Consider the following 19515-nt stretch of genomic DNA (forward strand, 5'->3'; position numbering starts at 1 on the left):
ATAGCTCTTCCACTGTAGAGTCTGCAAAATCTACATGTAGATAAGAGTTTTCTCACTGATGAGTTAGCATTGGTTATCCAATGTTTCCTTCTCAGTGCTGACAATGTATGTATGGTTTCAACCACTGTGCCCTAATAGTTGGTGAATATTTTTTTAGGATGAGCATGGAAACATGCTGAGCTTTGGCATTGGTCCTTTGCTGAACCTTCCTCCATATCTTAGGAGTCTGTTTTCCAAAATTGTATCCAGCTTGTAAATGGAACTTCATCCTGAAACCTTTGGTGTGACTTTATCGAATGAAAGCCAACTCTGCTCCCAGTAGATCCTATGTCGTCAAGATGATACTCTGTGTGATTGTGGCCTCTAATCACTCAGCTTGACCAGCTTGTGCATTTCCAGAGGCCTTCAAATCCTTTCTCCAACTACTCGGCTCCAATAGAATTGTTATCAGCCTGAGAAACCAAGCCCGCTGACCCTTTGAGCCTCTCCCAGTCACAGAAGTAAATCATGAGATGGTCAATGGCATTAAATGACTCGTCAACAATGAAATTTCTCAGACTTCCAAATAAAACTGGGACCATTAAGCCAACTGTGGTTCTTTAGGAAGTCCGACACCTTCAGTCCTCTGGAAGCAGCATTGGCTTTGTATTTAGAGCCAATGTGACTGGGAAGGTCTTGAAACTTCTCTTATGGCTATGATCCCGTTTGGCAAATATGTGTAGAAATGCTTCTCCTAAATATTAATGTACTTCTAAACTGAAGTACTGTCAGTCCAAAACAAAGATTCATCAAACTGTAGTTAAAGCTCTGACTACACCATCATATCTATTTTGGCGTAGTCGTGAAATGGGTACAGACATCATAGGCATAACTCTGGCCTTACCCAATAGGAATGCAACATTAGTTGCTGTATTTTTTTCTGTAGACTGATGTAAGTATCATATCCCTCTTAACTGTCATCAGCAAAGCAATGTAGTTGGTTGTGCATGGACTTTGGCTTTATACATCTGTCCACTCTGAATGATGCCAGCAACTCAGTGTCTACCAACCACAGTTGCAGATGATTAAGAACATCCACTGGTACGGCATCATCCCATCCACAGCTTCTTCTGCAGGAGTTATTGTACATTAACTAGGCAGACAAAGTGACTGTTGCCAAAGGATCATCCACTAAGCTGGTTGTGGACATGCCCCGCTGGTGAGATTCCTTCCATCTTGAACTTGAAAGAGTCTGACTTGATACACCAAAGCAGACCTAAAGATCTTTCAAATCAACTTTTATTGTCACACATTTACAAAGCACAGCACACAGTGAAAAATCTGTGTGGGGACTTGAACTGTCGACTCTCCGGTTCTTAACCAAAGTCCACAAAGACTGAGCTGCTGCTGCAATAAATATCCAGCTCCTTTACCTCCATTGGTCATCTGGTCTGCAATTGTCTGCCCCCTATTTGAGCAAAAAAGTCAGACTTTTCTTTAGTGCATAGCTAGCGCAGCAGGACCATGTAACGGCCCCAAACAGATGTAGTCGTGAAGCTTCCTGCTGAATTGTCCTGGTCTCCAGAGAAAAGCAAAGAAAAATCTCTGTCTCTTTCTGAGACCTTCACCTGATGAAACATAGCCTGTATGTCACCCATATGTTCACAAACCTCCTCCTTGATCCAAGGAGCTTTTGCTTAGCCCCTGCAGAGTTGTTTGGTAGGAGAACATTAGGTTTCCTAAGGGCCAACTACCGGCAGTGCCTCTCATCCTGTAGTGTTGCAAAAGCGTTCATGATTTCATAAATCTGTGGTCGTGTATACATTACATTAGTCATTTAGCAGACGCTTTTATCCAAAGCGACTTACAGGAAGTGTATTCAACATAGGTATTCAAGAGAACTACTAGTCACCAGAAGTCATAAGTGCATCTCCTTTCTTAAACAAGCATCTTAAAGCATAAACCAGAGCAAAAGTATAGTGCAGGGTCAAATTACTACGAAAACAATAATTGCAACAAACTAATAAGAATAGGATAAGTGCAGTATACGAATACAGTAAGTGCAACTACGAATGCAATAAGTGCTACGAGGAAGGCTCAGGGTACATTACATTTACATTGCAGTCATTTAGCAGACGCTTTTATCCAAAGCGACTTACAATCAGTAGTATATAACATATCATTCACCCATTCACACACTGATGACAGGCTACCATGCAAGGTGCCACCATCAGACTCTAACTAACATTCATCATCCAGTCCACACCGATGGCAAACCTTCGGGAGCAACTTGGGGTTAAGTGTCTTGCCCAAGGACACATCGACTGCCGAAGCCGGGTATCGAACCAGTAGTAGTTCTTGAAGAGGTGAGTTTTCAGCCTGCGCCGAAAGATGGGCAGCGACTCTGCTGTCCTGACATCAGTGGGGAGTTCATTCCACCACTGAGGGGCCAGGACAGAAAAAAGCTGTGACCGGGTGGATCGGCCGCAGGGACCTCTGAGCGACGGGGCAACCAATTGCCCCGAGGCCGCAGAGCGAAGTGGTCGGGCAGGGGTGTAGGGCTTGACCAAGGCCTGGAGATAGGAAGGAGCTGTTCCTTTCACTACCCTGTAGGCTAGCACCAGAGTCTTAAACTGGATGCGAGCTCTTACAGGGAGCCAGTGTAGAGAACGGAGAAGGGAAGTTGTGTGGGAGAACTTGGGACGATTGAACACCAGGCGTGCTGCTGCTTTCTGGACAAGCTCCAGAGGTCTGATGGCCGACGCCGGGGCTCCGGCAAGTAGTGAGTTGCAGTAGTCCAGGCGGGAGATGACCAGAGCCTGGATGAGCACCTGCGCCGTCTCCTCAGTGAGGAAGGGGCGAATCCTCCTGATGTTGTAGAGGAGGAATCTGCAGGAGCGTGTGACAGATGCAATGTTTGCTGAGAGCGACAGTTGGTCGTCCAGGGTCACACCCAGATTCCTCACAGTCCGAGTTGGCGTCACCATGGCATCATCAATGGTGATGGACAGGTCTCAGCGGGGCAACCCTTCCCCGGGAGGAACAGTAGCTCGGTTCTGTCCAGGTTGAGCTTCAGGTGGTGTGTCGCCATCCACTTCGAGATGTCAGCCAAGCACGCAGCAATGCGTGCCTCCACTTGGGTGTCACCGGGAGGAAATGACAAGACCAGCTGGGTGTCATCGGCATAACAATGGTAAGAGAAGTCATGCGAGCGAATAACAGAACCCAGAGATGTTGTGTAGAGCGAGAAGAGAAGGGGGCCCAGAACTGAACCTTGTGGAACCCCCGTAGTCAGCATGCGTGGTTCCGACACGGCCCCCCTCCATGTCACCTGGTAGGATCGACCTGTCAGGTAGGATGCAAACAGGGAGAGTGCAGACCCTGAGACGCCCATCCCCTCGAGGGTGGAGAGGAGGATCTGGTGGTTCACCGTGTCAAACGCCGCTGACAGGTCCAGGAGAATCAGGACAGAGGAGAGAGAGTTCGCTCTCGCGGCGTGAAGCGACTCTGTCACCGCAAGGAGGGCCGTCTCTGACGAGTGACCCACCTTGAACCCGGACTGGTGGGGGTCCAAGAGGTTGTTCTGGTGGAGGTAGGAAGACGGTTGTTTAGAGACAGTGCGTTCAAGTGTTTTGGGTAGAAGAGAAACCAGTCTGAAGTTCTTGACATCAGAGGGGTCAAGTGATGGTTTTTATAGACAACTCTTTGTCCTCTGAGGACTTTTAATTAAAGTTGTGGTTTTACTGATCATGCGGCCTGATCTCCAACTTAGACACAGACTGAATTCACCACAGCAGGAGAAGCTCTTTGTCAAAGTTGCTGCCAGTCCATTTGAAGAAACATTGATGAGGCCATCCAAACACTGTATTTGTAACGTTCTCCACAGCTGTTGACAATCTCCCTGGTTCCTATATCATGGGAGTGTTGAGTCCTATCAACATGAAAATGGTAAATTGACCTTGTACTTGGATAGTGCCTTTCTAGTACTCTGACAACTCAAAGCGCTTTTACACTACATGTCATCATTCACCCATTCATATAATGCAAGGTGCCACCTGCCCATAAGGACTAACATTCACCCAATATTCATTCACTGTAGGCAGTTTAATTTTCTTTTTAGTGTTTACGTTCATTTCCCTCAAGACCAGACGCCTCCATCCCAAATAAAGAGTGCGTTGGAATAACCTTCTCCTGTCCCATAGTTTTCAAGATAAAATTAGCCATTGAGATGCTCCAAAAAGAATGTAGCTGAACTTCCAGCATCCAAAACTGTATAGGTCTATATGACCATTTATTTTAGTGAACTCGACCTGAACCCCAATCATGGAGAGAATACAGCAATCCTCTCTGGCCTCTTGACTGAAAAGTTGATGGTTTAACTCCAGGCAGCTCATTTGTTTGTTCTGACTCCACATTTGCCTTCTTGATACGAAGCACAGTGGGATGTTGTTGATCACAAACTTCTCAGGTCAAGTGTTTATTTCAGTCCCTTCTTGTGTTCATTACATAAGCAGCCCAAAATGTGCTTCTCCTTTAGAAAGTGGAACTTGTCTCTGTAAGTTTTGTTTCTTTTCCTTGAATTGTTGACATTTCTTCAAAAGGTGAGCTCATCAACAGCAATGACGGTACAAGGTACAAGTTCTCCTGTGGCTTTAGCTATTTGTTATATTTCCAACAGAATCCATCGGTGTAACTTTACTGGCAAAACTTCTTCCTTTTACTCTGTTCTTTGACTGTGGCTTAAACTTGATGAAAAGTTTTAAACCACCTGTATTTTGTGATGCATCATGTCTCCAAAGATCAATTTAGAATGGATTCTCATATGCCTCTCAAGAAATTCCACTATGCCAATGAAATGAGCCCCGTGGTCGGAAGTTTCCATAATGTTATGAGCGATGGCTCTCCATCATTCATTGAGCTTGAAGGTTCATTTAGAAACAACAGTTCTCATATTGGTTGACATATCCAACTCCTGCATGTAATAAAGCTCTTACATTACGAAATCCGCTCAGGAGGTAAGCGTAGGTTTTGGGCTGTAACATCCTCAGACTTTAATAGTGTTGGCCATGCTAAAGCCTTTTCTATATAGGCAGCAGCAATCGTGTACCCAAAATGTTCTTGCAGTAGACCCTTTGCCACGTTCAGAAGCCATGTGCTGACAGCTATGAATCACTCTGTCCTCTTGTAAACTGCTCAGAGTAGCACAAGCAGGCGCTTTTGCTATCATTGTCGTTCACTCCTTGATCAGATCTCCTGTACAATAAATTAATATAATATTATAGGAATGTCTTTTGTTGGCAGGGACAGTAAATGTTGCTGATGAACCAGGGACAACATCTCCAGATGGAATTAAAGTTTGTCGATGATTTATAGGTTGCCTTTTAGGGTTAAATGTTTTTTGTTGATGTGTGTATTAGCATGTTGTTTTAATGCACCTAAACATTGTCCATTAGAACTTAGCTATAATGTCATCAAATATTTTGACACATTTTAATTGGAATTTGGAATCTTTCTGTATCTTTTAATTGCATTTCGACTTTTTGGAGCTTTTTCGGTTAGTTCAGTTACTGCCGTTTTGAAACTCCCTGATGCTGTAATACCAAGGTTGCTCTAACTCATACTACCTTCAATGGTTATTTATGGTGAACTGGTATTTGTTCTCCATGACGTTAGTGTTCTTCACATTTACTACCAGGCCCAGTTGTGACAAAACTTTTTATCCAGATCTGATTACTCTGGATCTTCAGAATCAGTCAAGTGTTTCCTAAACATGTTCTGTGGTTTATTGATGATACTAATACTCCATTAACATTGCATTGATACTGTGTAATGGTACTGTGTAAACAGTATGTTAACAGTATAATAACATGTACTGTAGGTGTGTATGTGGAGGACATGGTGGACAGCAGCACTAAGAAGTTGTATGCTGGCCTGCTGGCGGTTGGAGATGAGATTCTGGAGGTGAATGGGGAGAAGGTAGCCTGTCTCAGTCTGGACCAGGTGACCCACCTGCTGACCCAGAGCACCTCTGCCACCATCCGGGTGCTCCGGTACCGGCGGAAGCATGTTGCAACAAAATAAAGAGAAGACATCACACTTATGTATTTAAAGGACACTGTGCTGAACCTGTTCTCAGTTTCTCAGGATGTTTGAACATTTCTGTTTTGTTTTACTTTCTCTTCAGACCTGCAATCAGGTTTAATAGAAATATTAAAAGATTTGAACTGATGTTTTTTTTAAACGAAGGAAGAGTGTTGTACTGGATATTTATATACACATTTACAGTATTTAAACCTCTGCAGTATCTCTGTACAGTTCACGTGTATTTTTATGTTTGTTTATATTTTCTGACTAATTAAAAAAACAGCAGCTCCCTTTCTCCTGTGAAATCGTTGAGGTGGAGAGGATGAGACACTTTTAATATTGTGTTTTTGTTTAATAATGGTTGCTCTACATATTTAAAGGAACTTTTGAACATGTTTGTTTTAAAGTTGCCTGTATGTGTTTACATGTATTGATCTGTGGAAGAGAGACTTTTCAATTATAGAAAATTAACTTCTCCCTTAAAACTCATATTCCCTGAAAAACCCTAAGAACACGAACCAATCTATGAAGTATTTCAGAATAAAAATATTTAGAATGAAAACAAAGACACTAAAGCTACAAGATAAAATAATTAAATCCTGTGCCTTCATTTCTAAGTATTTATAGGCAGCATATGAACAATTAATGATCTATTCATAATACACTTTAATGTACTTGTGATCAGACATCTGAAGGTCACTATTACAACCCCCTTTCTATGAAACATCAGTAACCCTTAAATCTGCTTACAAATACAATTTATTATATTATATTATAAAGCATCCATTATTTATATATTGCTGATAAATGATAATATACATGAAGACATTTCTTCATTTCAAACAAGCAGCAAATATTTGAAAGATCACAGTGTGCTTTTATTTTCTGTATCAGTTTATTGAAATAAAATACAACTTCACTGCACCAAGCTGCTGATATCCAGAAAAAAAAATTAATTAAGACAGAAAGATGATGTTTTTATTCACCAATCAATAACATATTTTTAAAACAGTAACTTCAAACTAGATTTCTTTTATTCAGCAGTAATTCACTCATTGATCTGTTCTGCTGGTCCGATTCCAGATGTGACAACAAAATATGGCATGGTTATTATTATTATATTTATTATTATTACTAATTTAAGTCTCTGTTTCAGAAGCACAGTTCTAAAAAACATGGATGGAGTTATTTCTCAATAAGTAGCATAAGAAGAACCTGAAAAACGTTCTCTTTCATTTGTGAAAATCTATCGAATAAATATACTAAAAATAATTCATAATCAAATATGAAATCTAAAAGGAAATACAGAAATACTGAATAATGTAGTGAAATTATAGGACGGCTTTATGAAGAGTTAAAACAGATAACACTGAATTACAGATATTAGGCGCCACAGGTAAATGTGTTTATAATCTCTCTATTTGAGAGTATCTGAGTTTTATTTTCAGAGTTCTGAACACTATGTTTGATTTCATCAAAATATCAACAGGAAACCGACGTGAGATTTCAGCGGCACGCGTACCGTTAATCTGATGGGTTGGGACAATGTGTAGAAAGTCTCGTTCAATTGATATCAAACAGGAAGAAACAAAATATAGTAAAATATGCCATTAAACATAAAAAAAAGATTCAGTCAGTAAAACAAAAACACACAAAATGTAAACACAAATAGGAAGTTTTAGTGTTTTTACATTGTTTTCGAACAAACTCCAACCTCAGACTGATCAAACAGAGTTAAACTGAAGTTTAACCAAGACTGAAGTGATTTAATAAAGAACTAAACCTGATATAAACTGAATTTAAACTAGGATTAAACCTGAGTTAACACGAGTCAAACCAGGATAAAATCGAGTTGAGTTGAATAGAGTTAAAAATGTTATTCAAGTTTAGAGTTATACTTGGTGTAAATAGAGAACACTTCTGCATAAACGTGTGTTAATAGTGAGGTTTAAGCAAATATGCTTTTATTTGGGAAGTACAGAGAAAACTACTGGATCAACGAGACTTGGATTATACTGCACGAGTTGTGTGAGAGTTTCTAAGCGGATGTTTTATATAGTTTTCCTACGGTCAAACATGGGCCCCATTTACTATAATCCATCAAGAACTTGCTCAGTTTATTGATTCTTTCTTCACTATGGAGGCAAAGATGATTTTCCTCATGAATTCAGGGCAACACAGGGTGAGTTACCTATATACAAATGGTCATTTTAAGTATTTCTATAAATTGAAGGTTTAAACTTGGATTCAAGAATTGTTAAAGTGGAGAAACTATTGAGTTAAACTGGAGTTAAACTGGAGTTAAGATGGAGTTAAAGTTGAGTTAAGTTAGAGTTAAAGTTGAGTTAAGCTAGAGTTAAACTGAAGTTAAACTGGAGTTAAACTAAAGTAAAGATGGAATTAAGAATTGAGTTAAACTTGAGTTAAACTAAAATTAAACTGAGTTAAACTAGAGTTAAATTGGAGTTAAACTAGGTTCAAACTAGTTATACTGAAGTTAAACTGGAGTTAAAGTTGAGCTAAAATGGAGTAAGAGTTGAGTTAAACTAGAGTTTAACTGGAGTTAAGATAGAGTTAAACTTGAGTTAAACTAGAATTAAACTGAGTTAAACTAGTTAAACTAAATGTAAACGAATTAACTGGAGTTAAACTAAAGTTAAATTGGAGTTAAACTAAAATTAACTCGAGTAAAACTAGGGTTAAACTAGCGTTAAACTAGAGTTAAACTGGAGTTGAACTGGAATTAAACTGAGTTAAACTGGATTATAACGGGAGTTAAACTGATGTTAAATTAGAATTAAAATGGCGTTAAACTGGAGTCAAACTAGGGTTAAAACATAGTGGAGTTAAACAGGTGTCAAAGTTACTAAAGTCAGAGTTAATCTGGGATTTTACTTTTATGGTTAATTTCAGCCCTTTAAATACAACAAACATGAAACATTAAAACACATTAGCATGTTTCCACCTGGTTTGACCTTTGCGACGATTTTAACAGTCAAACACTCAAGAACCAAAGTGCCTTTTAAGTCCAACTCAGCAGAAAGAGAACGTCCAGTAAAATCTGGAAGAGTCCAATAGAGTCCAAGAAAGTCCTGCAAAGTCTTGTAAACACAGTGCGGTCCACTAAAGTCTGTCTGTGAGTCCAGTAAAGTCCTTAAGAGTTCAGTAGAGTCCAGGAGAGTCCAGTAAAGCCCATGAGAATTTAAATAAGATCAGTAGAGTCCAGTAAAGTTCAGTAGAGCTCAGTAGACACAGATTTAAGAAGAGTTCTGTCCTGACCGGAGGAGGAATCAATCACAGGATGATTAAGAGGAGGATGACCACGAAGAGGATTGTGAGCAACACGCCGATAGCACACCACTGACGACGATCTGTGGAAAGACAGACTGTTAGTGACATTATAGACTCATTACTACTGGATATTATTTAAATAAACTCATTATAGACTCATCACTACTGAATATAACTTAAATAAACTCATTATAGACTCATTACTACTGGATATTATTTAAATAAACTCATTATAAACTCATCACTACTGAATATAACTTAAATAAACTCATTATAGACTCATCACTACTGGATATTATTTAAATAAACTCATTATAGAATCATCACTACTGGATATTATTTAAATAAACTCATTATAGACTCATCACTACTGGAATAAACTCATTATAGAATCATCACTACTGGATATTATTTAAATAAACTCATTATAGAATCATCACTACTGGATATTATTTAAATAAACTCATTATAGACTCATCACTACTGGATATTATTTAAATAAACTCATTATAGAATCATCACTACTGGATATTATTTAAATAAACTCATTATAGACTCATCACTACTGAATATTATTTGAATAAACTCATTATAGAATCATCACTACTGGATATTATTTAAATAAACTCATTATAGACTCATCACTACTGAATATTATTTGAATAAACTCATTATAGAATCATCACTACTGGATATTATTTAAACCACTGACAACATGTTACGTGTTTACATTGATAACTAAGTCTATAACTAATGACAACTAACTAAAACCAGCGCTGACGGCCTGCAGAGAGAAGACTTATCCACTCACTAACCCATTCTACAAGTATTACCATCAGTGAAACTAAATGTACTTATTGATAACTCATGAATTATTCTTTTGTAGTGTTTCGGCCACAGCTCCAGCAGAAACACTGACTGTTGTGAGACAGTTTACCGCTGGTCATGTGAGACACTTTGGCCAGTTTCTTCATGACGTTGTCCAGTCTGGACTGAGTGTTGTCCACCTCATGAGTGAAGTCATCCAACATCCTACAGGAGAAACACAGAGACTCAACCAATCAGAGAAAATCCTGCAGAGGCCTCCCAGTCAGCAATTTCCTTTTATAAATTCTTAATTAACTTGGAAATGTGCTCCTGTGGATCAGCCTCATATTTGTCTGCTGATCAGTGGTTCTAAATCACAGCGGGTACCAGAATAACGGCGACTCATTCTTCCTTTAACATAGTCGTGGCAGTGCATCCGTCATGCAGCATTACGAGTGTCACAGTAAAACAGTGTTTCCAGTTAGCATACTGGTGGTGATGGAACTGCATACAATAAATCTGTCCCTATTGAATTAACCCTAAAATAAATACATCTGCGCTCAAGCATCGATTTTACTCACAAAAACTTTATGAAACTAAGATCATACTCATGCTAATATATATAAAAATGAAAACAAGTTATTTTGGATTTCTACAACAGTAGAAATGTCCCGTCAGCGGCTCCTCTCTGCTGCAGACAGCGCTGAAGGAATACTAAGCAGACTTTGGTTTGAGTTGGTTTATATCTTTACAAATAAAAGGTGCTTGTCCAATAGTTACTGCTCATGAACACAAATAACACTGCTGGTTTGAATGTTTGTGATAAAGTGGACTAAACGTAACTTATGTTAAGTGAAATTAAATCGTCACGTTTTATAATTCCTCTCAATTTTTGTTGTTTATTTGGTTGTCCCACACCTCATGTTGTTGTTGTCCCTCACCTCCTGTTGTTGTCCCTCACCTCATGTTGTTGTTGTCCCTCACCTCCTGTTGTTGTTGTCCCTCACCTCCTGTTGTTGTTTGTCCCTCACCTCCTGTTGTTGTTTGTCCCTCACCTCCTGTTGTTGTTGTCCCTCACCTCCTGTTGTTGTTGTCCCTCACCTCCTGTTGTTGTTTGTCCCTCACCTCCTGTTGTTGTTTGTCCCTCACCTCCTGTTGTTGTCCCTCACCTCCTGTTGTTGTTGTCCCTCACCTCCTGTTGTTGTTTGTCCCTCACCTCCTGTTGTTGTTTGTCCCTCACCTCCTGTTGTTGTTGTCCCTCACCTCCTGTTGTTGTTTGTCCCTCACCTCCTGTTGTTGTCCCTCACCTCCTGTTGTTGTTTGTCCCTCACCTCCTGTTGTTGTTTGTCCCTCACCTCCTGTTGTTGTCCCTCACCTCCTGTTGTTGTTTGTCCCTCACCTCCTGTTGTTGTTTGTCCCTCACCTCCTGTTGTTGTTTGTCCCTCACCTCCTGTTGTTTGTCCCTCACCTCCTGTTGTTGTTTGTCCCTCACCTCCTGTTGTTGTTGTCCCTCACCTCCTGTTGTTGTTTGTCCCTCACCTCCTGTTGTTGTTTGTCCCTCACCTCCTGTTGTTGTTTGTCCCTCACCTCCTGTTGTTGTTTGTCCCTCACCTCCTGTTGTTGTTTGTCCCTCACCTCCTGTTGTTGTTTGTCCCTCACCTCCTGTTGTTGTTTGTCCCTCACCTCCTGTTGTTGTTTGTCCCTCACCTCCTGTTGTTGTTTGTGCCTCACCTCCTGTTGTTTGTGCCTCACCTCCTGTTGTTTGTGCCTCACCTCCTGTTGTTTGTGCCTCACCTCAAAAGAGGAGAACCCTCTCAGTGATACTAATGAATTTAAACGGAGAGGAGAACCCTCTAGGGGATAATGAATCTGAAAGTTCTTACACAGCCTGTTCATCCAGCTCCATGCCGATCCTCTCAGACATGTTCTTCAGGACTCCGATGGTTCCCGACACAAGCTCCAGCTGTTCGTCCTGCTGCTCCGCCATCAGCTGATACAAACACACATCAATCCACCGGTGACATGTCATTTACATCACAGGACACAAAACATTCTGATGTTGCTCCACATGTCAGCGCTCTGATAGAGGCTGTTTTATTGGTCGGTGTTACTGTACCTGCTGCTGGCCCTGCTGCTCATCTATAAACTGAGAGTTGGCGTTCTGCAGTTGGCGGTCCAGTCGGCCGTATTTATCAGGACCGGGCTGCCAGATCGGACCCTGAGCACCACGTTCACCGAGTAGAGCCTGGATATCACGGCAACAACAAAAAAATGACTGTCAGGCGTTTTTCCATCAGCAGGAACGTCCAACCAGGGACTTCCCATATCTTCAGTTTAACCTCCAGAACCCTAGAGTACTCTTATCATTACCTCCTCCCAAACCCCCACGCTGTCTTCAAGGGGTTTCCAGGTGGTTTGTATCTTTTATCTTTATCTTTTGAAGGGCTTGAAGATGGCGAGGCGTGCAGACGCAGCGGCTCGGTGCTCTCGGTCAAACAGCAGCATTTTGATTATTTTTGTTTATTTATGTATGTTAAGTTTATTGTCTCAAGCACTCAGTACACGTCTAAACTATGGACGGACAGAACTGCTAAAAATTAGAAACCAGTCTAAGAATTACACCTCCGAAAGCCTGGACTATATCCCAACGTAGATCCTGCATCCTGAGGAGCCCAGTGGAATAATCATCATACCTGCGAGGCGTCGGAGGCGGTGCAAGGAAAGGAAGCAGAAGCGGGGAAAGAGAGCTGGCCTACGAGCTAGACTATGAGCCAACCCACACAGACCATCAATACCGAGTCTCTTCCTCACAAACTCCAGGTCACTCGTCAACAAAATGGACGAAATAAGACTGAGGATTACTTCGCACCGCATGGATAGCTGTGTGATGATCATCACAGAGACCTGGCTGAACAGCGCCAGAAGGCCGCTGTGTTTACCGAGCAGACAGGACAGCTGACTCCGGGAAGAGCAAAGGTGGAGGAGTGTGAATATATGTAAACAATGACTGGTGCACATCTACAGATGCTAAGTTAGCCCTGGAGGAGCTGCATGACGCCATCAACAGCCAGCTGAATGCACACCCAGAGGGAGCTGTGATCATAGCAGGAGACTTTAATCACACAAACTTAAAGACTATAATGCCCAAACTGCACAAAAATGTAAGAATTCCAACCAGAGACAAGAACATTCTTGATCAGGTTTACACAAACGTCCCAGACGCATATAAAACCGCACCATCCCCCCACCTTGGCCTATCAGACCACATCTCACTGGAAATGACCCCATCCTATAGACCTCTAATCTGCAGAACAAGACCAACTGTTAAAACTGTCCAAGTCTGGAGGAAGAGTCCACTTCACTGCTGCAGGACTGTTTTGAAAACACAGACTGGGAGTTGTTTGCACAGAGCTCAGACCTGGAGGAATACAGCTCAACTGTCTTGGCTTACATAGCCTTCTGTACTGAGACCGTGCTTACCACCAAAACCATTAAGGTGTTCCCAAACCAGAAACCATGGCTGGACAGGAATGTACGGCCTCAGCTCAGAACACGAGATGCTGCCTACAGGTCAGGAGACAGCCTGGCTTACAGTAATGCCCGCAGAGAACCAAAGAAGGGCACTAGAGAAGCCAAGAGCAGATACCAGCAGTGTATCGAGGGGCATTTTGAAAACAACGACCCTCGCAGCATGTGGAGAGGCATTAAAGTCTTAACAGACTACAAAAACAGCACCTCACAGACCAGCCATGACGCCACGCTTCCTGATGTCCTGAACCAGTTCTTTGCTGCTTTGACAACCACACCAGCAGAGTGAGAACTAAGACAACACCACCAAGGGAGGAGCCTGTACTCGTCCTACAGCGCCACCAGGTGAGATCCACTCTGATGAAGATTGACATCACCAAAGCAGCAGGACCAGACAGGTATCAGACCACACACTGAAGTCATGTGCCGACCAACTAGCAGAGGTGTTAACCAACATCTTCAACCTCTCACTGCAACAGTCTGTGGTCCCAACATGCCTCAAATCCACTACCATTACCCCCGTGCCCAAAAAACCAACAGTCAGAGGTCTCAATGACTATCGCCCAATAGCCCTGACACCAATAGTGATGAAGTGCTTTGAGAGACTTGTACTATCACACATCAAGGCCAACATCCCCACCGATCTGGACAGCCACCAGTTTACCTACCGGGGGAACAGATCTACGGAGGATGCTGTCTCAATAGCACTTCATACATCCTGTCCCATCTGGAGCATCCAAACACCTATGCCAGGATTCTATTTGTAGATTTCAGCTCCGCTTTCAACACAATAGTCCCCCAAAATCTGATAAGCAAACTCAATAACCTTGGATTACCCACAACACCCTGCTCATGGATTATGGACTTCCTCACAAACAGACCACAAACTGTCAGAATGGGCAACCGCACATCCTCCACCCTCATCCTCCACCCTCATCCTCATCCTGAACACAGGAGCAGGGCTGTGTGCTCAGTCCTGCCCTTTTCACCCTTTACTGCACACCCATCCACTCCTCTGACACTATAGTGAAGTTCACTGATGACACCACTATAGTAGGACTGATATCAACGAGGAGGCGCTCTACAGAGAGGAGGTACAACATCTGGTGGAGTGGTGTACTGACAATAACCTGCTCCTTAACACTATAAAAACCAGAGAGATCATCGTGGATTTCAGGAGAACCAGGAAGACCACACCTCCCCCTCTCCACATAAACGGTGAGGAGGTGGAGAGTGTAAGTGAATCCACATCACAAAGGATCTGACATGGGCCCTTAGCACCTCCCACCTGGTGAAGAAAGCCCAACAGAGGCTCTTCTTCTTGAGGAAACTCAAAGAAACCAAACTCCCCTCTCAGCTCCTGGTCAACTTCTACAGGAGCACCATAGAGTCAATCCTCTGCCACTGCGCCACCCTGTGGTACACCAGCTGCACAGCAGACAACCGGAGAGACCCGGGTAGTCAAAACAGCGCAGAGGATCGTAGGAACCAAACTCCCGACTCTGGACACGGTTTATGTCGTCTACACAAGAAGGCTAGCAACATCAGCAAGGACCCAACCCACCCAGGACACAGTCTGTTTGTGACTGCCATCGGGGAGAAGGTACAGAACATTAACAACTCACACAGACTGAGGAACAGCTTCTCCCCCAGAGCTGTGGCCTCCATCTTTTAATGGGTTTGGGGTGAAGGCATCTTTTGTGTCTTTTAAGAGATTAAGATGGAGGGATGTCAAGGTATCCTATAGATTTTGTTGGATCGTAATCCCAGCCCTACTTTGTATTAATTAGTGAACAGATCAGCGAACCAGTTCCAGGGTTCCTGTCGGGCTCCCAGCTTGGCCTAAGCATCTGTATTTTGAAGTTGTTGTTTTTTTACACAGAACTATGGACCTCCTTCAAGAAATGCTTCACATTGGTGAGTGTCTGTGTGAGCAGAGAGGTGGACCTTCAGTGGAGCTGTCACTCAAAGTGGTCCCACCCTCAATCATGCCGAACAAGAAGCCTTAAGATAATTCAGACGGGGAGTTCATGAACAGTTGTCATTATCGGGGATTTTAGCTAGAGACACAAAAAGTGTTTGTACCGGGCTTTACACACGTTTGTTTCTGCTGTAAAGTTTCTGCTTTCTGTGAAGGTCAAGCTTTCCACCTGCTGATTAAGGTGAAGGTCGTTAGGCCCAGAAGATGGCGGCAACTTTGGCTTAGGCTCCCTTAAGGTAGGCTGATCTTTACGGTGGATGAGCTATTGTCATTTAAGTAACAAGCAGCTCCTCTTAGCACCCCCCTAAAATAAAATAACACACCTGAGGTCAGGCAGGGTCTGACACGCGTGTTCATTACCTGTGTGTTCTTTCTGTCCACTGATGCAGCAGTTGGACTCGACATCTGTTCTTTCATTTCCTTCAAGAGAGAAATCAGATCAATCAATTCTTCAGATACAATTCATCCAAACACATTGATTAGAATCAAATCAGCCAATAGCGACTCTGCTTTAAGAGTACCTACTTCACAGCTGTTTTCATGTCCACTGAGTGGCTGCAGCTTCTGAGATTGATGTTTTATGTCAATGTGAGATGGAACAAACCTGCAGTGACCCCTCACCTGAGCTCTTTTCATAACTTGACCTCACTACAGACAGGTGAGTTGAAACTTTAAGAGAAGCATACCTTGACAGTCTGTCTGGTGCTGGTGATGAAAGCTTTCCTCTTTGACAGCTCCGCTGCATCCAGGTTGAACTTCTTTGGGTTGGACTCGACAATGCGTTCCCTGAGAGTTAAGAAGCATGTTTATCTGAAAAGGTTCACCCTTTAAACGTCTGAGCTCACTAAAAACACCTCACTGTTTAAAGGATATTGATGGTCTCGTCTAGGTCCTCCAGGTCCCACTCGATGGAGCGCAGACTATTCCTCAGCTCATTGGTTGTCCAGTCCATTTCCTCCTTGGAGGCTCCGCCCCCCTCCTGCAACAGCTCGCTCCATCTGTGATGGAGACTCTGTGCTGCGTTCACTGCCTTCTGTACCTCACTGTAACAAACAAACTTCATGACTCATCTGTGATGGAGACTCTGTGCTGACCTAACATAAAATAGACTATGACAGAGTGAAATAGACGATGATGTAGTGAAATAGACTATGACAGAGTGAAATAGACTATGACAGAGTGAAATAGACTATGACAGAGTGAAATAGAATATGACAGAGTGAAATAGAATATGACAGAGTGAAATAGAATATGACAGAGTGAAATAGACTATGACAGAGTGAAATAGACTATGATGTAGTGAAATAGACTATGACAGAGTGAAATAGACTATGATGTAGTGAAATAGACTATGACAGAGTGAAATAGACTATGATGTAGTGAAATAGACTATGATGTAGTGAAATAGACTATGACAGAGTGAAATAGACTATGATGTAGTGAAATAGACTGACAGAGTGAAATAGACTACGACAGGGTGAAATAGACTATGATGTAGTGAAATAGACTATGACAGAGTGAAATAGACTATGATGTAGTGAAATAGACTATGACAGAGTGAAATAGACTATGATGTAGTGAAATAGACTATGACAGAGTGAAATAGACTATGATGTAGTGAAATAGACTATGATGTAGTGAAATAGACTATGACAGAGTGAAATAGACTATGACAGAGTGAAATGTATGTGAAATAGACTATGACAGAGTGAAATAGACTATGATGTAGTGAAATAGAAATGTAGACTATGACAGAGTGAAATAGACTGAAATAGACTATGATGTAGTGAAATAGACTATGACAGACTATGATGTAGTGAAATAGACTATGATGTAGTGAAATAGACTATGACAGAGTGAAATAGACTATGATGTAGTGAAATAGACTATGACAGAGTGAAATAGACTATGACAGAGTGAAATAGACTATGATGTAGTGAAATAGACTATGATGTAGTGAAATAGACTATGACAGAGTGAAATAGACTATGACAGAGTGAAATAGACTATGATGTAGTGAAATAGACTATGACAGAGTGAAATAGACTATGATGTAGTGAAATAGACTATGATGTAGTGAAATAGACTATGATGTAGTGAAATAGACTATGATGTAGTGAAATAGACTATGATGTAGAGTGAAATAGACTATGATGTAGTGAAATAGACTATGACAGAGTGAAATAGACTATGACAGAGTGAAATAGACTATGATGTAGTGAAATAGACTATGACAGAGTGAAATAGACTATGATGTAGTGAAATAGACTATGACAGAGTGAAATAGACTATGATGTGAAATAGACTACGACAGAGTGAAATAGACTATGATGTAGTGAAATAGACTATGACAGAGTGAAATAGACTATGATGTAGTGAAATAGACTATGACAGAGTGAAATAGACTATGATGTAGTGAAATAGACTACGACAGGGTGAAATAGACTATGATGTAGTGAAATAGACTATGACAAACACCACATCTGCCTTTTGTCAACAATCCCCCGTCAAGTTATTTGAATCAGTATCTGTGCTTCTCTTCCAGAAACAGTTTACTATAATGTACAACATAGATTAAAACATCTGAATTATATAATATATATAATATATATTACATATTATATATTATATATATATATAATATAATATATATATATATTCTATTTACATATATATATAACTTCCTTTACATTCATAAATGAACATGAACATATTTTATATTTTAAATAGAATTAACAGAACATATAACTATAACTGTGATGTATTGATTTTATATTGATAATGAACAGCTAATAAAGAGTCAGTGACTTTGTGCTAACATCATAGCAACATGCTAACAGGCTCAGTCACTCACACTGGAAGCTAACGTTAGCTTAGCGTTAGCATAGCGGCTCAAGTGCCTGATTTTAGGTCCCAAAGTTAATCTGTGAATCTGAATCTTGTGAAATCATTGATCGATTATCTATCAGGACTCCACAGGCCAGTGCCAGTACCAGTGCTAGTGCTAGTACCAGTGCTAGTGCCAGTGCTAGTACCAGTGCCAGTGCCAGTGCTAGTGCTAGTACCAGTGCTAGTGCTAGTGCCAGTACCAGTGCTGGTACCAGTGCTGGTGCCAGTGCTGGTGCTAGTGCCAGTACCAGTGCTAGTGCCAGTACCAGTGCTAGTGCTAGTGCCAGTGCTAGTACCAGTGCCAGTGCTAGTGCCAGTGCTAGTACCAGTACCAGTGCTAGTGCCTGTGCTAGTGCCAGTGCTGTGCCGGTGCCGGTGCTGGTACCGGTGCCAGTGCTGGTACCAGTGCCGGTGCTGTGCCAGTGCTGGTGCCAGTGCTGGTGCCGGTGCTGGTGCCGGTGCTGCCGGTGCTGTGCCAGTGCTGGTGCCGGTGCTGGTGCTGGTGCTGGTGCCGGTGCCAGTGCCGGTGCTGGTACCGGTGCTGGTGCCAGTGCTGGTACCGGTGCTGGTGCCGGTGCTGGTACCGGTGCTAGTACCAGTGCTGGTGCTGCTGCTGGTGCCGGTGCTGGTGCCAGTGCTGGTGCTGGTGCCGGTGCTGGTACCAGTGCTGGTGCTGGTGCTGGTACCGGTGCTGGTGCCGGTGCTGGTGCTGGTGCCAGTGCTGGTACCGGTGCTGGTGCTGGTGCTGGTACCAGTGCTGGTGCCGGTGCTGGTGCCGGTGCTGGTGCCGGTGCTGGTGCCAGTGCTGGTACCGGTGCTGGTGCCGGTGCTGGTACCGGTGCTGGTGCCAGTGCTGGTGCCAGTGCTGGTGCCGGTGCCAGTGCTAGTGCCAGTGCTAGTACCAGTGCTAGTGCCAGTGCTAGTACCAGTGCTAGTGCCAGTGCTAGTACCAGTGC

General features: G+C 42.3%; 1 protein-coding gene across 1 annotated transcript in view; it reads right to left on the bottom strand.

Annotated features, from left to right (window-relative positions):
• Positions 1–6945: 6945 nt before the first annotated feature.
• The window catches only part of stx6 (syntaxin 6), a 13127-nt gene continuing 557 nt past the window's right edge, over positions 6946–19515 (bottom strand). The window contains exons 2-8 of the mRNA XM_054602553.1: positions 16544–16713; positions 16357–16451; positions 16031–16090; positions 12278–12406; positions 12045–12151; positions 10292–10386; positions 6946–9434 (exon numbers count right to left, since the gene is read on the bottom strand). Coding sequence (XP_054458528.1) covers positions 9358–9434; positions 10292–10386; positions 12045–12151; positions 12278–12406; positions 16031–16090; positions 16357–16451; positions 16544–16713 — 733 coding nt within the window. The 3' untranslated portion in view covers positions 6946–9357. The remainder of the gene's footprint in view (positions 9435–10291; positions 10387–12044; positions 12152–12277; positions 12407–16030; positions 16091–16356; positions 16452–16543; positions 16714–19515) is intronic.

Source organism: Anoplopoma fimbria, chromosome 8 (assembly GCF_027596085.1).
Source record: "Anoplopoma fimbria isolate UVic2021 breed Golden Eagle Sablefish chromosome 8, Afim_UVic_2022, whole genome shotgun sequence".
NCBI classification, from domain to species: Eukaryota; Metazoa; Chordata; class Actinopteri; order Perciformes; family Anoplopomatidae; genus Anoplopoma; species Anoplopoma fimbria.